This window comes from Melanerpes formicivorus, unplaced genomic scaffold (assembly GCF_026170545.1).
Source record: "Melanerpes formicivorus ecotype bairdi unplaced genomic scaffold, bMelFor1.0.p_v2 SCAF_59, whole genome shotgun sequence".
Lineage (NCBI taxonomy): Eukaryota > Metazoa > Chordata > Aves > Piciformes > Picidae > Melanerpes > Melanerpes formicivorus.
Genome location: NW_027142411.1, coordinates 3,449,548 through 3,468,547, shown reverse-complemented (window position 1 = coordinate 3,468,547; position 19,000 = coordinate 3,449,548). Strand labels below are relative to the sequence as shown.

The 19,000-nt window shown below is 55.0% G+C and overlaps 1 protein-coding gene across 1 annotated transcript in view; it reads right to left on the bottom strand.

Annotated features, from left to right (window-relative positions):
- WTIP (WT1 interacting protein) overlaps positions 1 to 18,760 on the bottom strand; it is a 77,319-nt gene extending 58,559 nt beyond the window's left edge. Inside the window, exon 1 of the mRNA XM_068161663.1 lies at positions 16,661 to 18,760. Coding sequence (XP_068017764.1) covers positions 16,661 to 18,131 — 1,471 coding nt within the window. The 5' untranslated portion in view covers positions 18,132 to 18,760. The remainder of the gene's footprint in view (positions 1 to 16,660) is intronic.
- Positions 18,761 to 19,000: the final 240 nt, after the last annotated feature.

The window sequence follows — 19,000 nt, the reverse complement described above, 5'->3', positions numbered from 1 at the left end:
TTGGTAAATCAACACGATGCCAACTTCCCAGCAAAACGAGGCTCCCACACACCTAGGCAGTCCCATGTGCTCAGCTGCTCTGCACTGCAGACGTGAGGCAGCCCAGTGCTGGCTGTTCCAGGCTTTAGGCAGATTCCTGTCCACAGTGGTTCTTACAAGAGCTTAACTCCGGACTTGGCGCAACCACGAAAGGATCTGAGCTCCATTTTCATCCCTCCAGCTCTCACTCTCCATGGCAGCCACAGCCAGGCAGCACCCTCAGGCCCACAGGGGAGTGCAGATCTCATTTGGCTCAGCAGTGACCCCTCCACTGGGATGGGCAGCACCCCATGTCCCAGAGCCTGAGTAAACCCAGCTCTGCAGCTCCTAGCGCTGGGCAAACAAGAAGCCACACGACGCAAAGTACTGATGGTTACCTCCACACTGGCAGGATTTCTGCTAGGTCAGGTATCCTCTGCCTGGACTGCTTTGACTTTTTCTGGATCAGGTGCTGTGAGCTGTGGCTCAGGTAGCAGCCTGCTCTCCAGCAGCTGGCGTGGGCTCAGGGAACGTGGTCTGCCTGGCTAACTGGACAGAAATGTGAACGTGCCCTTGAGCCACATCCAACTGATAGCCAGGAACGGTCCAGAAATGCACAAATACCTCACCAAAGGCCCTGCTTTGTCCCTGCCTCACTGATCTCAACATAAAATGGAAGCAAACCAGGTATGAAGAGCAAGAAAACTGGGGGGGGAGGAACCCAAATCCAACCAACAAACCAAAGAGTAAAGCATTTTCTCAGATCAAACCAGAGGAAACCAGGCCTGGGCACAGCACTCAGCTAAGGAGTGTGTTTAGACTCTGCTTCTGCACTCAGCTGTGCACTGTTTCCCAGCTAGTGATCAACCATCCCCCAGAGCTAGCAGACTGCATGCCTAGGAACACCCTTGCTTCCTTGCCACCCGCTTTTCCCACGCTCACAGAGCTGTGGCAGCAGTGCCTGCAGGGCTCCTCTGCAAAAGCTGGGCACAGAGGGAAACAAACCACACAAGATGTTTCCCAGTGAGTTGTCCCAGAAAGGACCTGGCAAAGGGCACAAGCCCCACCTGTAATGGAGTTTTGGCATCATCTGCTCTTTTCACAACCTGCCCACTGCATCTGCAGCCAAACTCCTGGCCTATAACCTCTCTGGAGATACCTTGAAGCACTTAGCTAAGTGCTAAGCTGCTGCTATTAAAGAACACGTGTCCTGCAAGAGCACTTGGCACCGAGATGCAAACAGCCAAACTCTGGCCTCGAGGGCTGGTGGCAAGGGCTGTTTGCTTGGGGGGAGAAAGGGTTTATCTCTGGAGATGATCACTGTGCATAGCACTGGTGCCCCGGTGCCTAAACGGTCTTGTTTGCACAGGACAGATGCTGCCAGCTGCCAGCCAGCCCTCGGGGCTGCAGGACCCAAACACACAGCACAGCAGGCCTGCTCCCAGAACAAGCACTGGATGTCTTCTCCACACCCATCCTGCTCACCATCTTCACGATGGCAAAGCATCCACTTTTGAAGCTGAATTCTGGAAGATGAGCTCTGATTTTCATGCAGCTGGATGCCAGACTGAAGTCTGAATGATGAGCAAGAGGCAAGATGCTCTTCTCTCCCCCTCCTGACCCCTCACCACCCCCTGGTGCATCCCAGCACCCAGACATCACTCAGTAATTGATCAGCCCCACCATCCACAGTCATTAGACAGCAAGATACAGGACAATGAGTCGTGGCTAAACGTTTAGCAGCACTTAGAAAAAACACGAGTAAAGCACAGTTGTGAAGTAAGCTCCGTCAGGGCAATTATTCATTACAAATCTTTCTGGAGACAGCAAAGAGAAAACTCCAGAAGTGCAAAAGCAGGGGGAAAGAGTGAGCAGACAGAAAAGAGCAAAGGTAATTTTCCACTTTGTTAGTTACAGTCAACACCTCCAAATAAATGTGGTCCCGTGCAATCCATCAGGCAAACCTCCCTCTCCACCGTGAAAGGTTCCAGGAGGCTGTGAAGTGTTAATTCATTTACATTTTAGAGGACCAGTTAAAAACTCACAGAAACATGCAATCTGCTGGTAATTAGAAAGTCAACACTTCACTGATATGAGAAGCCTCTATTCATAGCAGCTAAAAGGAACATTCATTCCTCTTTACATCATTCCTTCAGTGTTATGTCTTGATGCAATTTTCAACAGCAGGTGAAATCACTAAAAATTGGAACCAGTGTGAAAATGTTTCCTCTGCCTGGTTTTAATTAAACTAGCCAGCAAAACACAGGGGAGCAGTAAAGAGAGGTAACCCTTTCCCCCTCTGCTGTGCTCTGTTCATCCATCCCTGCAGGGGCCCATGGAAACTCCCTGTGCGACAGCAGGGGTATTTTCCCTGCTCCTAAAGCAGAGGCTCAGACTAGGATCATGACAAAAGCAACAGAAGGGAAGTCCTATCTGGGCATGATCTGTGTGGGAGGGGGTTTGTGGCTTTCTAAGGTTCAGAGGGGCTGCTCTTGAGAAGAGCAGATGAGACCCGAGCTGCCACAGAGGTTCACAGCACTGGGACCTTCTGTCTAGGCACTGGCTGGGAGCTGGCACCTCTCCCACCCAAGACCTACCCATGCTAGAAGCTGACACAGCCCATTCCCAGCCCTCCCCTTTTGAAGCCCTTTTCTGTTCTTCCCAGCAACTTTGTTAACTCCTTTAAGGTATAGAACTGGATCTCTGGTGACATCCAGTCAGGACCACCTGTTGCAGGTACTAGTGGCCAGACTTCACTTTGCAGGTAAAGCTTTCCCTCTCTAAGCTCACAACAAAATGGCATGGCTCAGCACAGAGCTATTCTCTTTAGACTTCCAAATAAGCACAAACACATTTCTGAGCCTGACCTTTAATCAAAACCCTCAGCACCAGCGTGGAAATCACTCAGCTGGGGGATGTTCCTCCTCCTGTGCCCAATCACTGCAGCACAACCTAATGCAACCATTCCCTCTGACTGCAGCAAAGCCCTCCTGGAATCTCTCCTCTTGCTGTAGTCACTAAGGAGTTTGTAAATGTTCCCTTAAAAAGCAAAACACAAACAAACCACAACCCACAAAACTTATTTTGAAAGCTAACTGAAAGAATGAGAGTATTTCTGGGGCTTGGGGTTTGCTCTGCTTGGTTTGTTTGGGGTTATTTGGGTCTACTTGTAATCACTAGAGCCTCTGTTTCCAGCTGCATCTAGAACAACAGTCAGGAAAATAAAGGTAGCTTCTATTCAATCAGTGAAGAATCTCTCTACTTTGCCATCTCAAAGGCTGAAAGGGAAGGCCAGAGTTGGTACTGAGCTGGTGTCTACACATCCCTTGCTTCTCCCACTGCTGCCTTTGGGAGATGAAGGATTTTATGGAGAGAAGTTCTGCCCATTTTAGAAGAGGAATCATCATTTAACCTCAACTAAAACAGCCTTCAGTCTTAGTACCAGCCTCTTCTGGCTGCCTTCCACCACAGCCAGAGAGAGCGATGTCTCCTGAAGCAAAGCAAGAAAAACTCATTGATCACTGCAGATGGCTGCTCCCCACTGGTTTTCATCTGGTGGGAGCCACAACTTTGATCTTGCAGTGGTGTCAATGACTCAGGCTGACTGGAATGGATCCCCTCAGTTTAGGAAAGATGTTGAGTCGCTGGAAGGTGTCCAGAGAAGGGCAATAAAGCTGGGGAGGGGTTTGGAACACAGCCCTGTGAGGAGAGGCTGAGGGAGCTGGGGTTGCTTAGCCTGGAGAAGAGGAGGCTCAGGGCAGACCTTCTTGCTCTCTACAACTACCTGAAGGGAGGTTGGAGCCAGGTGGGGGTTGGTCTCTTCTCTCAGGCAAGCAGTGGCAGAACAAGAGGACACAGTCTCAAGCTGCACCAGGGAGGTTTAGGCTGGAGGTTAGGAAGAAGTTCTTCACAGAAAGAGAGATTGGCCATTGGAATGTGCTGCCCAGGGAGGTGGTGGAGTCACCATCCCTGGAGGTATTTAGGAAGAGACTGGATGAGGCACTTGGTGCCATGGTTCAGTTGATTAGGTGGTGTTGGGTGAGAGGTTGGGCTCAATGGTTTCAAAGGTCTTTTCCAACCTGGTTAATTCGAAGTCTCTGGCAGGGAGAACAGAGGGTGAACATGCATCCTTCTCCTCTCTTCCCCTGAACCAACAGGCATGCTACCAACATGTGTGATGTGATGCAAGAGTCAGCCAAGCAACCCTCACTTTACCTAGCTGTGTTTACAAGTTTAAACCCTGGCAAGCATCTCAGACCTTTGCCTGCTGAAGTAGGGAATAGCTAAGCATCAGTTGGCAGCCAGGACCTTCACCTCAGACCTCAAACACTAAGCATCCCTCAGGATCCAACCTCTTCTCCTGTACAATAATATTGCCCAGTCCACTACTTTCTGCTCTTAGTGAGCTGATTGTGGAGCTCTTTGAGAGCTCTTTAAGCCCAAGCATACAGCCTGGTCTCTCTTCAAATCTGCACTCCAGTCTGCACAAGAACCTTACCCAACCTGTCCCCCCATCCAGGCTGAGGAGTTAGTGCCCTGTCCCTGAGCTGCAAGATGAAAACAAGTCTGTGACTCGGTTATGAGATGATCACACCTGACCCCAGAGTCAGCCTTACTGTGGACCTCAAGACAGCCCTCACTCTGTCCTCTCAAGTCAGCTTTGGTAAGAAACTGCAATCCAAACAGCAATTTGTTTGCAAGCTTTATTGAGCACTTCATCTAGATTTTTCAGGGTGGGAGGAGGATGTGTGGGGAGGAGCTGCATGCAGACCTGAGCCTGCACTGGCTGCACACCCAGCTCCCAGCTGCTGTTTTCCTCAGGACAGGAATGTCTCCTCTTTAGGGAGGGGATTTTACAAATGATTGCCACCTGGGTGTGCAGCTTTTGTCCTTTCAGAAGGGAAGGCTCCAACCAATGCCACTGCAATTGGGCTGCAGCCCTAACCCAATGTGAAACATACACAGGGCTCACCACCCAATATTCCCCCTCAACACTCCTGTACTCTGGTCAGCTGGTGCACATCATGCTCACCCAACCACAAGGGCTGGAAGGGTCAGAAGAGACACTGGGATGGAAAAGGGGGGAAGGAAAAAATTCTTGGGTGCAGCTAGCATTTGTGCATGGTCCTGTTCTCAGCAGCAGCCCAGAGCCTCTCCTCACCTAGCACTGCTGCTGACCTCTGCATCCCATGGGTGGGGTTCAGCTCCATGCTGAAAGCCACCAGGCATGACAGCTGCTGCTGGACAGGGCTGTCAGGTCCAGCAGTCCTCCCCTCTGCTCCAACCCAGGTGCAGTACCCTTCAGCAGGCCCTCACCTTGCTACCCCCTGGCAGAGCAAGGTTGGACATTCCCCACGTGAGCCTGCTGAGCAGACCAACCCACCTGCAAAGGGCCAAGCTCCAAGCCAAGGCTCATCCTTCATGGGATACCTTGTCAGGAAAAGCAAAGCAAGTGCTTCCCCCAGAGCTGCCATGCACCCTTGCTCTCACCCTGCAGCAATCTAAGACTGGTTTCCCAATCTGCCAATCTTTACCCAAGCAAAACACTTGGCAATTTCAAAGGAAGTTCTGCCCACAAAGGAGTCCAAGACTTGGCCTTAAGCTCAGGAGCTAGCAGGGTTTGTTTTCTGTGGGGTTCTTTTGTTGTTGGTTTGGTTTTTCTTCTTCCATGAGCTACAGAAATACATGAGATGGACAGAAGCCAGGTGAGATGCTCTGCCAGGGCCAGGCCACTGCTGCACAGCCAGCTGGGGCTGAGCTGCCCCCTGCTCCTGCCCATCCTCACTCCCACCACCCTCAGAGGGAAGCCAGGCAAAGCCCCTGGGAGGTGAGGAGCAGAGCAGCAGCAGGGATGGGCAGAGCTCCACACGCCTGGCACACCAGGAAGCCCATTTGCAAGTCTGCACTTGGAGCATCTTCAAAGTATTTTCTTTGGGAATAAATTAAAACCAGCCTGTGGGGATCACCTCTTTCTGGGCTGGTTCCTCACTGGTCTGAATTCCTTCCAGGTGTGAAGAGGGGCTGGGAGAGCCTTTTCCAGAAAGAGTCCCATCAGTTTGCTCCTCTACAGCACAAAAAGCTGTTTCAGCCTAACCCCGTCTCTTGTCCCCTTTTCCCAGTAGTCACAGAAGTCTTCCTGGGTTTTGTTTTCCAGAAGAGTGTGGTCTGGCATTCCCAAATCCTCCCATCCCATGGCACAAGGGCTCTCTGAGGCCCTAGGGCAATGTGGGATTTGGCAAGTGAATTGCCACGCCTGCCCTCTGCCAGCAAGGAGCAAACCTTGCCCCGCGCCTGCCCTGTGCTGCCTGCAAAGCTCCAAGCCCAAACCTGCTGTGGACTTGATTTCCTCCTCTCTCTGGAGTGGGCAGCAACCAGCTCTGCAGGTTGCTCTGCTTGTGTGGCTGCCAGAGTCCTGCAGCCCTCTCTGAGGCTGGCCAGCACCTCCTGGCATGGCCACTCTGCTTCACCCCATACAAGAACATCCCCCTCACCACTAAGGCCCAGAGCTAACACTGAGAGATTCTCCTTCCAGGCCACGCACCACAGAAGACTGTTTCTAATGTAAAACAGCATCTGAGACAACCCCTGGTGGCCAGCAACACTTCAGGGAAAACCATCAAGTAGCACTAAGCAGAACCTGCTGGTTTGCTGCCCAAACCCCAAAAGGTAACCGAAGGGACAGACGGTGCCCACGCGCCGGGGCGCTCGCTCCAGCCGCCCACAGGCCGGGCAACAGACGGCATGTGCATCACCCCCGGCCCCATCGGCCCTCTGCTCCCTACAGCCTCCCCAGGTTTAGGGCTTGATACCTTTAAATGACTTCTGCTCTGGGGAGAAGACAACAAGCAGAGGCAAAACAGAGGATGCAGAACTCCAGTTTGGGATCCAACTTCTACCCTGCCCTGCTGAAATTAAGCACAGTGAAGTCAGGGCCAGCCTCTGACCTGGTCTCTTCCCACTGACACCTCAGCGCCACAAGATGATGGAAGCCCAGCTGCTGCACAAGGAGCTTTCCTAAGACTCATGTCCACCTTCCAGAAACCCATCCTCCTGTGAGCAAGTGGAGCAGCTTGGCAACTCCATTCCAACAGCTGCCTTTATCCAGGCTGGAAGAGGTCACCCAGACTTCAGCAGCCCTCCTTGCCCACCTTCCCTTGTGACCTACATCACAACTGGCAGGACATTGCTGTCTGTCAAGGTACCAAGCTCCCAGGCAAATCAGGGATGGCTTCTGCAGCCAAAGCACAAACCAGCTCCCTGGTGGACACCTCCTGGGAGCTACAGAGCTGGCTGGGCAGGCCAGGCAGAGAAACACAGCAAGGGTGAAACACAGACCTGAAGTTCATTATTCCTTGATCCAAAGAATCAGAGAGGACTCCAAGCTGTCAGAAACAAGTCAAACATGCCCCCATGACCTAAAGAGGGCTGCCATGGGGTCTGGACCTGGCAGATTCCCAAAACAAAGGTGTAATCAGTTACCAGTACCTTGCATGGAGGTTATGGTGAGATACCTTCTGGTTTTCCCCAAGGCACTAAGGTCTGCCCCTGAGCCACAGGGGTTTTTGCACTGGAACAAGCACATCACTTGCTGGGAAGCACTCTGGTTCTTTACAGGACTGCAGCACAGAGGCTCAGCCCTGCTCCAGCCAGGAGCAGCCACAAGCCAACACTTTCTAGGAAACCAGCTACTGACCTACACTTCAGAAACTGCAGGCTTATTTCTCAAACCAGCTCCAAATCTGCACTCCAACACACTGGGTTGTTGTGCAGCTCTGTTTTCTATTGAGTGTTTGGATCTGGGAAACGTGGCTTTGATTAAAAATGGGCAACCCACCAACTGCAGAGAATTTTCACATAGCTGCTTGGAAAAAGAAAAAGAGACAACAAAACAAACAAACAAACCCCACCACACACACAAAACCACAACACAAAAAGGCTGCCACAGCTATCAGCCATTCATCAAACCTCCTGCCTTGTCCCCTGAGGAATTACCTGTTTCCCCCAGCCACACCTGAGAGCTGGCATGCTGAAGGTTAACAGCATGGCAACTGCCACAACACAGAGGGAAACACTGCAAGAGCCAACAGTGCCAGGGAGAGCTCTTTCCACTGCCTTAGCTGATGGTGAGCTTCTGCTTCTAGGTGTGGGGTGCTTTTTTAATACTAAACAGACCCCAAAATCAGCATTCTCTCTGAACTAACTGCTGTGGAGAGGTGGGTCAGGAGGAGTGACAGCTGAGAGAGTGCACAGAGACCATAGGTCTAGCCCTGCTGCCCTTCATGCCCATGGCAAGCAGGCAGGGCAGCAGCCAGCAGCACACTTTTGGGAGCAGAAGGAATCAGGCATAAATGGCAAAACTATTCCCTGTCCCTTTGCTCAGAAGCACTGCCCCAGTGATCATCAGCCTATCATTCAACACCTGTCCCAAACAAACTGAGCAGGAATCTCACACCAGGACCAAAGACAAAACACAGACCCAGGGTCCTCACTCTAATGCTGCTGAAGGCAAGACTCTGCCTGCAGAAGCCAAGGAAACTGGATCCAGCCACAAGAGCAGAGACCTCAGCTATGCCAGCTCAGTCAGGTCAGCCCTTGGTTGACTCCAGCAGCACACAATCATCTGCTCCCTGCCTTGTCAGAAATCCTGCTCTATCAGGGATTTGCAGCCAGCTGCGCCCTGCACACACTCTGCAGCTTCACACATGCCCTAAACCCAGCCTCAAAGGGCTCACATTTAAACTAGGGACATCTACAGCTGCCTGGCCCTGGGGTTTGAGTCCAACACCACAGCAAGCCAGCCAGAGACCCCCACTCAGGCCTGGCCTTACCCAACACTCCCTGAACCCCCCAGGCTACCTCTGCCAGCACGGAGGTGACACTGAAGGAGATGAAGTGCAGCACAAACACCCAACTTGCAGCCTGGGAGCTTTACTCCTGGAATCCCAGCTCCCTGCACTGCACACACTTGGGGATGAGCTTGCAGCACAGGGGAAGGCTTTTTGCAGTGAGCACCAGAACACAAAAGGGTATTGCCATGCCTGGGAGAGACCACAGGTGTGGGCTGACCAGCCCTGAGCAGAATGGGACAATGACTCCTTAACCTCTGCTGGTAATGACCTTGGTGCAAGCCAACAGGATGCTAGGTTTCTTTGCCCTCATTTGTCCTTATTCCTACCCAATCACATCCCACTGGTAAGTCATTTAGTTGGCTTCTCATCCCAGGCACCTGGAGGAACTGAGCTCTCCAAGACCCATCACAGGGGAGACAAAGCATGCACAGATTGCACAGGCAGCACGTTGCAGCCATCAGCAAACCCCACACCAGCACAACCCCAACGGACAGCACCAGCATCATCAGCCCAAGAGACCCTTTCCCCCAAGTCATGCAGTAGCTGCCACCACTGCCCCTTCTCCCAGCATCACAGAGGGTCAGGGCCCACAGCCACACAAGGCAAGACAAAGGCTGAGCTGCACTTGTGAGCACCTGTGCACCACCACAACTGCAGCAACAGAGGCTCACAAGAGGCTTTAACCCAAATGTCTTCAGGATTTTGTGCAAAGCCTCCTGAGAGGAACTTCTCCAGCACCTCAAACTGGGTAACAGCCATCACCACCAATAAATCCTTACCCACAGCTGAGCTCCCCAGGTGAGCCCTTGCATGTTTTGTGTGCACAGTAATTCTCAGCTGAGCACAGAGGTGTTTGTGCTCTGGGGTGCTGGGGGTTTTTCTTCCTTAATGAGTCATAGGCCTTTCCTTAAGAGTTTGCTGGAACACATAACTGAGGCATGAGAGGTTTACTAAACTGCTCCAAAAAACAAGGGATGAAGTCTCAGACTATGTGCCATACTCCAGCTGGAAGAGATGTACAACTTGCTTGGCTGTTGTCTTGTGCTGCTCTGTCTCATGGCACAGAACAACCAAGGCCATGCTGATAGGGAATTAAAACAATGCAGTGAGGTTAACAGAGAGCACAACACAAAGATCTGCCCCACCAGAGGACAAAGGGAACAAATTCCCTCACAGAGACAGGCACAGGTGAGATTATTGGTATGAGATTAAAAATCCCACAGAAGCCCAGCCAAGCACTGACATTTGTTGGTTGATCATTAGCACATCTGTGCTTTCTTTTGGGAGCTGAAGGCTGGTCCTGCTCCTAAACAAGCCAACAGGAATTCTGCTGCCAGCCTCAGGAGCAGTCACACCCCTGGAGCATCTCCAAGCAATGCCACATCACAGCCCCAGGTACCTCCATCCTGTCAGGACTTGACCCTCTCAGGCAGTTGAATGCAGCCTTCCAAACCAAGCCCTTCTGAGCTCCTAACAGAACTCTCAGACTCTGAGCACATTCCTGCATTTCTTCCTTTTTGTTGCTTCAGTTCTGCTTTCTGGCACACACTCCCAGACTGCCAGACAGGAGGCACTCTGTGCAGGCTAGTATTAAAACAAAAAATCAATGACAATAAGCTTTAAAAAGAAATACAATAACCCAAGCCCCAGATTGCTCTCTAGCAGACACCAAGTTTCTCCAGCCACAGAGGAAGACACTGTTGTGGACACAGGCATGCCAGCGGCAGAACCACCCCACTGTGGCAGGCTGCAGGACAAACTGAGACACTGCAGGAGCAGCTGCACCTCCTCTCCCAGCAGCACAACAGGGCATCTGAGGAGCACATCCCAGGGTCCCACAGGACCCCAACACCTTCACCCCAAAAAGGACAGCTACCCAAGCACTTGGCCATCACTGGGCAGCACTGCAGGGTCACATCCTTTGCCAGTGCCCAAGCTGGGTCTGGGACAAAAGGGACACCCCCCTAGGTCTCCAAGCACTGCTGAGGAAAACCCCAACTCCCAGCTCTGCCAACATGCCAAGAAGCACTGCCCTGGGAGAGCTTCTGAATAGAACAGAGCAGAATTAACCAGACTGGAAAAGGCCTTTGTGATCATCGAGTCCAACCTATCACCCAACACCATCCTCCAGTCTAAGCAACCCCAGCTCCCTCAGCCCTGCGACAGCACAGAACGGCAGGGGTTGGAAGGCACCGCTGGAGATCACGGAGTCCAACCCCCTGCCAGGCAGGGTTACTAAGAGCAGGTCACACAGGAACACATCCAGGTGGGTTTGGAATGTCTCCAGAAATGGAGTCTCCACCACCTCTCTGGGCAGCCTGCTCCAGGGCTCTGCCACCCTCAAAGAAACTCCTCCTCATGTTCAGATGGAACTCCTGACGTTCCCGTTTGTGCCTGTACCCAGTTGCTGCATTTTTGTTTGTTTTAGCAAAGCAGCTGAGTGCTGCTGGCTTGCTTGCCACTGAGGAAGGGCCCTTTCAGACACAGCTGAAGATTCCTTGACCAGATTTTTTTTTCAAGCAATCATTTCAGCATTTGGCAAATTTTCTTGCTTTGAGCAGCCTTGCTAGACAGCCAACATCCACAGGGCTGCAGCCAAACCATTTTCATCCTATTTTATTCTGCATGGATATTAAGGACTTCAGCCTGGGCAGGCATCCTTGCTGCTGTCACCAGGAGCACCCCAAGCTGTGTCACTTGCACACCTTAAGTGAAAAAGAGATGAAACTTGAGGGAAATTCCCCACAGAGAATCATCCATCTCATAACTACAACTGCTCTGGCAGTTCCCTGTCCCTTCACAACAGGGTCGTGTTCCCACAGCAGCCACAGAGGCCCCTGAACGATTCACTCCCAATTCACAAGCCAGCACCTACAAATACACCCAGCTGCACACACTCCTCTTTGCTGAGGGTCAAGCACACAGCAAGGGAAGCAGCTGCCAAGACAAGTTAAACTCTGCTTAAGGGAACCAAGCTTTTCTGAGCCTTGCCTAAAAGGTCTCCCTGACCCCCTCCCCGACGGGGCCTATCTGACTGAGGAGTTCTTCTGAGAGGTGGGCACAGGGCATGTTTGAAAGCTACTTCTGAGAGCCTCCTCCTTGAGGAATCCAAAACAGACCTGGCTTGGGGCTTGTGACAGAGCCCTAAAAAGCAAGCAGATCCAATGACTTGCACAGTGTTGCCATGCAGCAGCCAAACCAAACCCCAACACGGGCTCCACTCTGCCCCTGCCAGCCAGCATCCTTTCCACAAGGACAGAGACTCACTGAAAACTTCCTTCTCTGCACACATTCTGTATGTTGAACCATTTCCTTTCCTCCAGGAGCTGGGTGGCTCACCCCTTCTCCCCCACCCCATGGCACACTGCTGCTCAAAAGCAGCCAGGTACAACACCCCCAGGGGTATATGCACAGACACGGTTCCCAACCCGCACCATGGCAGGGAAGGGTAGCAATGAAACCTCTGACAACGCTGTATCATGCCCCCAAACCTCTATCAGGAACCTCACCTGTGGTAGCCCTCCTAAAACAAGTGGCAGCTCTCTGAAAGTCACCAGCCCCCCCGCCACAGTCGAGGCTCCTTGCCAGCCAAGAAGGGGCTTGTGCTGGACAGATGACTACAGTTACTACTAGAACCCACACTCTGCATCTCATTCCGAGACATCCACCAACCCCTGCTTCGCTTGGTAAACCTCCTACAGGGTGCTGAGAACGGGTTTTGTTTGCCTTGGGACGGAGAAGGGCCAGGCAAAGTGCCTGCAGAGGGCAGGGAAGATGACAGCTCCCTGACAGGAGTGCTTGTTTCTCACCAAGGAGTACCACAGGTGGTATTCATTTGCTGCATTCTGCATATCAGATACAAGACAGAGGAGGGTGAGGAATTACAGAACTGTTTTGGTTGGAAAAGACCTCTAAGATCATGGAGTCCAACACCATGGCCACTAAACCATGTCCCCAGACACCACATCCACACATTCCTTGAACACCTAACACAGGCTCCGTGTAGAGATGGGCAAAAGCACCTTCAGGAAGAGGACTGCAAGGCTGCAGACTTGCTTGTCCTCTCTGTAGGCTTTGCTTAGGCAGCGAACAATCCACACTCTCTTCAACATTCCTCATCTCACAGTGCCTCTTCCACCTCCTCTTCAGCTCAAGACAGTGAGACAAGTCACTTCTTGCACAGGATCCCACCACACTAAAATGAGCAGACAGCTCTTGTTGGGTGATGGCTGCAGCCTAGCAGGGGCTGCCAAGAGCATGCAGCTGCTGCCTGCACCCCTCCACTGACACTCCTTCCACTTCTGACAACCAGCAGAGCCACAGGACACACAGAGAGATCTTGTTCAAAAACGAGAGCCAGCTCAGCAGGACTGTTCAACATGACAACGTCTCAAGATGAGCATTCAAACACCCCTGCCGCTGCTCTGTCGATTCACCTCATCCTGTGCAAGTGTTCTGCTGGGGAAAGATTTTGTTTGGTTTTCAGCTCCCTCCTCAGCATCTGCCACTAACCTGAGCAGATTCACTGAACTGTCAGTACCTTAGCAGGGGACAGACAGCTTCAGAGGGTTGAGGGTATAGCAGTTTGGGCAGGGGTTGCATAGGAAGCAGCTATAAGGGAATAAAGCTTTACCTGACCCAGCCGCAGGCTGCTATCAAAGGAACAGTCCCCAGCCGTCCAAAGCCCTCTGCCTGCACCTTCTCCCTTGGGTCAGCTGCAGCCACCTCATCAGCAGGGATGAACTGGAGAAGCTCACCAATCCAGCCCAAAACAACCCTTCCCCTCTCCCCTTCCTTCTCTGCAAGCTCCAAGATCAGTGAAGTCAACATGCAACAGGCAGAGCACCTGAAGTAGCAAGGAGCTACCTCTCAGCAGTGCAAACAGGAGAGGGCAGATGCAGAGCACCCTTTTTGTGACATGTCTCCTTCAGACAGATTGAATCAACTGTGGAAGAGCCTTTCCTTCTCTACAGATGCCCTGAAGCCTGCTGAAAGCAAGGAGAGAGTGGAGACGGTAAGGCAGCAAAGCAAAGCTCCCAGCACAGCTCAGAGACGTCCATAGCAGCATGGGCAGAGACTAGTATCAGTCCCCTAGACCTGCCACATGCACCCTGCTTGGCTCTCCCTGAGCCCCTCTGAGGCTCAGGCCCTGCACGTGTCCTCCATCATACACTCATCTGCCCCAGGCTACAGGTTCCCCCTGAAACAGGGCAGCGAGGTATGCGAGAGCAGTCCGGGACTGCCAGCACAGCCAAGGTTAGAGGAACTCCCAGGCTGCCCTACAAACACAGAGGGCAGGGCTCGCTCTTCTCCTTTGGTTTGTTTGGGTGGGTTGGTTGTTTTTTGACATGTATATATATGTGTATTTTGTTTTGTCTTGGCTTTGGGCTTGTTTGTTTGTTTTCTTGGAGGGGGAAAGGAACACACAGACAAGGGAACACAAGTGCCAGTGTCCTCTCAAACATTCACTCCACAACTGAGCTCATCTAACTAAGGAGCATTAAACCATGCCCTCTGTTCTGTCTACCTTGTTAGACTACTGGCTCAACACTTCTCCCTGGGCATCACAAACCACCTGTGAGCACCTCCAGAGTGTGCCAGACACCAATGCTAACAGGCAAGCAGAGTTCAGCTGCAGTATGTGCCAACTGCTATGCCATCCTGTGCATTCCCCCTGCTTCCTTTCACCGTTATTTAATGAAACCCCTTTCAGCTAAGTTGAGCTAAACTGCAGACTTTCATCCTGTTCCTGCTCTCCTTGTCTCCCACTCATCAGCCTGCAGTCACTCCTGCCAACCCCTCCTGCATTCGCTCGGCCCAAGCCCAGCATTCCCCTCTGTGGGTGATGTGAACCAGAAACACTGGATCAAGCCCACAAGGATTTCTCAAACCCTACCTTAACAACTCGCTAAAATCAACTTTCTCTCTTAAATCTCTCCCATCTTCTGGGTTTCACCTGCTTCCAGGGCACGAGTCCCAGCAGTGTTTCTTTGTGCTGCTGACAAATACTCAGCAGCTGGCACATAGGCACTCTCTAGGCACACAAGGACACTGCTGACCCTACACATCTGCCAAGGTTCAGGGTGTTCTGGGAGGATCCTTGCAGCAGGCATTTCTCATCAATAAAAGCCCAGCACAAAATCCCCAGGGCTGCTCCTGGAAGTCAGGCCCCACACCCAGCTTCTCTGGCCACTGGAAACCCCTCTCAGAGGCTCAGGACAGCACTAACTCCTTTCTTCCCCTACATGCACATTCCACAGTCTCACACTGTGTAGCACAGGAATTCTGAAGGCAACATTTCCTGCAGCTGGTGTGCCAGCGAGCTTCTGCACACAGAAAACTGTTCCTGGCCTCAGCTGGGGAAGAGTCCCACACTCAATGTCAGACCCTGCAGATGACACAAGCGCCACACGAGATGGAAGAAGGCAGAGTAAGTTCAGCTTCCTTAGCCTGGGCACACGAGCTTGTAGAAACGATGGCACTGCAGTTCACAGAAAGGTTTTCCTTGTGGGAGAGCAGACTTCTCACTCAGCTACCTCCGCTGATCAGCCCAGCTCTGTTTCACTACCAGCCTCTCCCAGACACTTGCAAGGAGCCCTGCAACTCCCCACTTCCATGCAGGACTCATTAATGCTGGGCCAAAACCAGCCTGAATCCTTGTGTTTACATCAACTACCAAGGCAATGCACGTCTCCATCCCCAGCAACACGTGTTGGCCAGAAACTAGAGCTTGCCGGGGGCCTCTTCCCGGTGCTCAGGCCGCACACAAAAGCGGAGATCGCTGTCCCCTCGAAGGCCACTACTGGCAGCTGGCTCATCCGCAGCCCCCCACACTTTCCTAGGTTCCCTTCTCCCTCCTCTATGCCTCTAGGCAAAAGCCCTCACAGCTCCTTCATGCAGGGGACAAACTGCTCCCAAGGGCTGCCCAGGTCCAACAGGTGTCCAGCTCATCTGTAGGAGAAACAGGGAAGGTTTTGGATGCTCCGGGATTATCTTTCAGAGGCATTTTGGCCTCTTCGACTCAGTACAAAGTAAGAAAGGCAGGGGGCTTAATGCTGCCCAGTGTGACCACAAAACGTGTTCGCTCATTCCAAGAAGCCACTTTTGTTCTATAAAGAAGCAAGCAAAACATGCAGATGACCCTCAGGCTGGCTTAGCCTCAGCAAGGGCTCTCTTCTCCCCCAAACTCCCATCCCAGGGAGGACACCAACCCCCAGCCCGGTGTGCTGAGCGTGCCCTGCAAGCAGTGCCAGCGCCGGGCGCCACGGGCACCCCGAGACAGCTCAAACGTTTGAGCACCGCACTAGGAGCTGCTTCACCAGCCCCGCTCGCTGTCTGGGGAGGTGACCACAGACGGCCTGAGAGCTCGGCCGCTAGAGCCAGAGGGATGCTGCTGGTTAGATGATTCTGTAAGTTACCGGGTTCAGCAGCCTAGGAGGTAGGGAGCTAAACTGGAGTCACCGCAAACCCGAAGACAGACCGCTCCTGTGAAACCTCGGACAAGTCTCCCATGCGCAAGTGGAAGAAGCAGCACCACACGTCCCGGCAGACGGCAGAGAGCAAACGCCGGGAACAAGTTAAAGTGCAGGCGCTTCTGACACCTCAGCTAGACAGGCAGCATTTAAGGCGACACGGGACTGCAGTAGATACCTGCTCCAGAGCAGCTCTACTATCACACGCTCCCTCCTCCGCAGCCGGATCCCCAGCACAGGCCCCAGCGCACCGCAACCCCTCAGCCACTCGCCCCCACCAGCCCCGCGGCCGCCCGCTCCCCGGCCCAGCGGCTCACTCACCGAAGTACTCCTTCTTCATGTGCATCTCCAGCTCCTTCTCCAGCTCCAGCGTCAGCGCCTCCAGCCGTCTCTCCGCCTGGCTGGGGCCGCTCTCCCGGCACGGCGTCACCTGGTAGGGGAGCTTGAATTTGGGCGTCGGAGCGGAGCCTTTGGTCGGGCTGTAGGCGTAGGGGGTGCCCGCCTCAGGGGCGACGGCCGGGTGCTGCTGGTCGTGCCGCGGCGGGGACTGGGCATGGATCTTGTGGTAGACGTCCCCCAGCTCGGGCACGACGCCGTCCTCCTGCAGGCCGGGCGCCAGCAGGGAGGAGCGGGGCGAGGGCAGCTGCAGCTCGGGGTAGGCGCTCATGGAGCCGCGGGAGCTGCGCGAGCTCTGGCTGGAGATGCTGGAGCGGGGACTAACCACGGCAGCGCCCGGCGCGACGCGGCCCTCGGGGCCGCACAGGCTGGAGCGGGGGCTGGCCAGGACGAGCCCGGCGCCGCCCGTCCCCTCCGGCTCGGCGCTGCCCGGCAGCCCGTACCTGGAGTCCGAGTAGCTGGAGCGGGGGCTGGTGGTGCAGGAGTACTGGCTGGCAGTGCTGGAGCGGGGACTGGCGTGGCGCTGGTCGTAGCCCATGCTGATGCCGCTGGTGCGGTTGCTGCTGGGCTTGCTGCCGCCACCGTCGTAGCTCGTAAGGCTGGCGCGGGGGCTGGAGTGCTTGCTGGTGTCGCTGGCCGTGCTGGCGTAGCTGGAGCGGGGGCTGAGGGCCGCGCCGTCGTACTGCACCAGGCTGGCGCGGGGGCTGCCGTACTTCTCCTGGCCGGGCACCACTAGGCTGGAGCGGGGGCTGGAGTACTTCTCGTAAGGCAGCGCTGCCGCGCCGCCCAGGCTGGAGCGTGGGCTGGAGAACTTGCCGTGCTCGGCCGCGGGGCCCGGCGAAGAGATGGTCAAGCTGGCCCGCGGGCTGGCGGCGCCGTACTTGCCGTCCGGGCCGCCGGGCGCCCGCCCGCCACCCTTGGCCACGTAACCGCCGCCCTCGTAGGCGCTGCCCGCAGCGTAGCGGTAGCCTTCAGCTGAGTAGCGCTTGCCCTTGTCGGCGAAGCCGCTGTAGCAAGGCAGCGCCACCTCGGAACGGGTGCACAGCCCCTCCTCACAGCACGGCGGGCCCGCGGCCGGCGGCGGGTCGGCGGCGCGGCCGTTGGCGGCGCGGAGCGGGGCGGCCGGCGCAGCGGGCGGGTAGGCTTTGCCGCAGGGGGCGGCGGCGGGGAAGGCTTCGGCAGGCGGCGGCGCGGCGGTGCCGTTCATCTTCCGGCCCCGCTGCTCCGCCGTCATGTGGGCGGCGATGACCCGCTTGGTCTCCTCCAGGTCGGGGTGCAGCGCCAGGTCCCGGCGGCCACCCCGGCTGTACAGACCCTCCGGGCAGGGCTCGTAGAGGGACAGATCCTCCATGAACTTGGTGGCCTTCAGTGCCATGTCCTCCTCGTACTTCTCCATACTCGGGCCGGAGCCCCGCGGGGCGGGGGAAGAAGGGCGAACTCTGCAAAAACACAGCCCGGAGCAGAGAAAAGGGAAAAAAACAAAAAAGGCAAACAAAACAAAAGCCCAGGAAAAAAAAAAACACACCCCAAAAATCAATCCCTTTCCCGCGGTCCTGGCGGGGCAGCGGAGGACGCGGCTCCCTCTCCGGAGGACTGGTCGGCGGCGGCCAGACGAGGCTGCAGTCACCCCGGCGGCATCCCCTCGGTGCGGCCGGTCCGCCCGGCGAGGCGCGGCGAGTGCAGACGAGGAGCCCCTGTGTCACTTTCCAGCCTTAAATAAGTTGCTCGGTCCAGTCAATGGCGCGCTGCGCGGAGGAATTTGCGCTTGGCGGCTCCCTGCCCCCGCCGCCCCCGGCCGGCCGCCCCGCAGCGGGGCCGCGGCCCGGCCCGCACCCCCGGGCGGGGGGCGAAGGCAGCGGCCGGCCCGGAGGGGCTTTGCGGCGCGGCGAGCGGAGCGCGGGGCGCGGCGAGGCAGGGACTCCTTTGTGTGGGGCAGGAATGCGAGGAAGGAGACTGGGCGCTGCGTCCCGCTGGAATGTAGTTAATGCCGGAGCCAAACAATGATTTTCACCGAGTCAGGCGGGGAGAGGGCGGCAGCGGCGCTGCTCGGCGGTGGGGTCGGCAGCTCCCCTCCCAGCTCAGCTCCCACCGAGCCCTGCCCGGGGCTGGCGGTGCCGCTGCTCGCCGCGGACTGGGAGGCGGTGAGGCTGTCAGCGCGCCCCAGGAAGCTGGGGTCTCGGCGGAGCCCCCGGGAGAAGCCGTGCACGGAGAGGATTGCCCGGGCGGGGGGCGGTGAAGAGCCGCTCGGGGTTCCCGCCTTCCGGG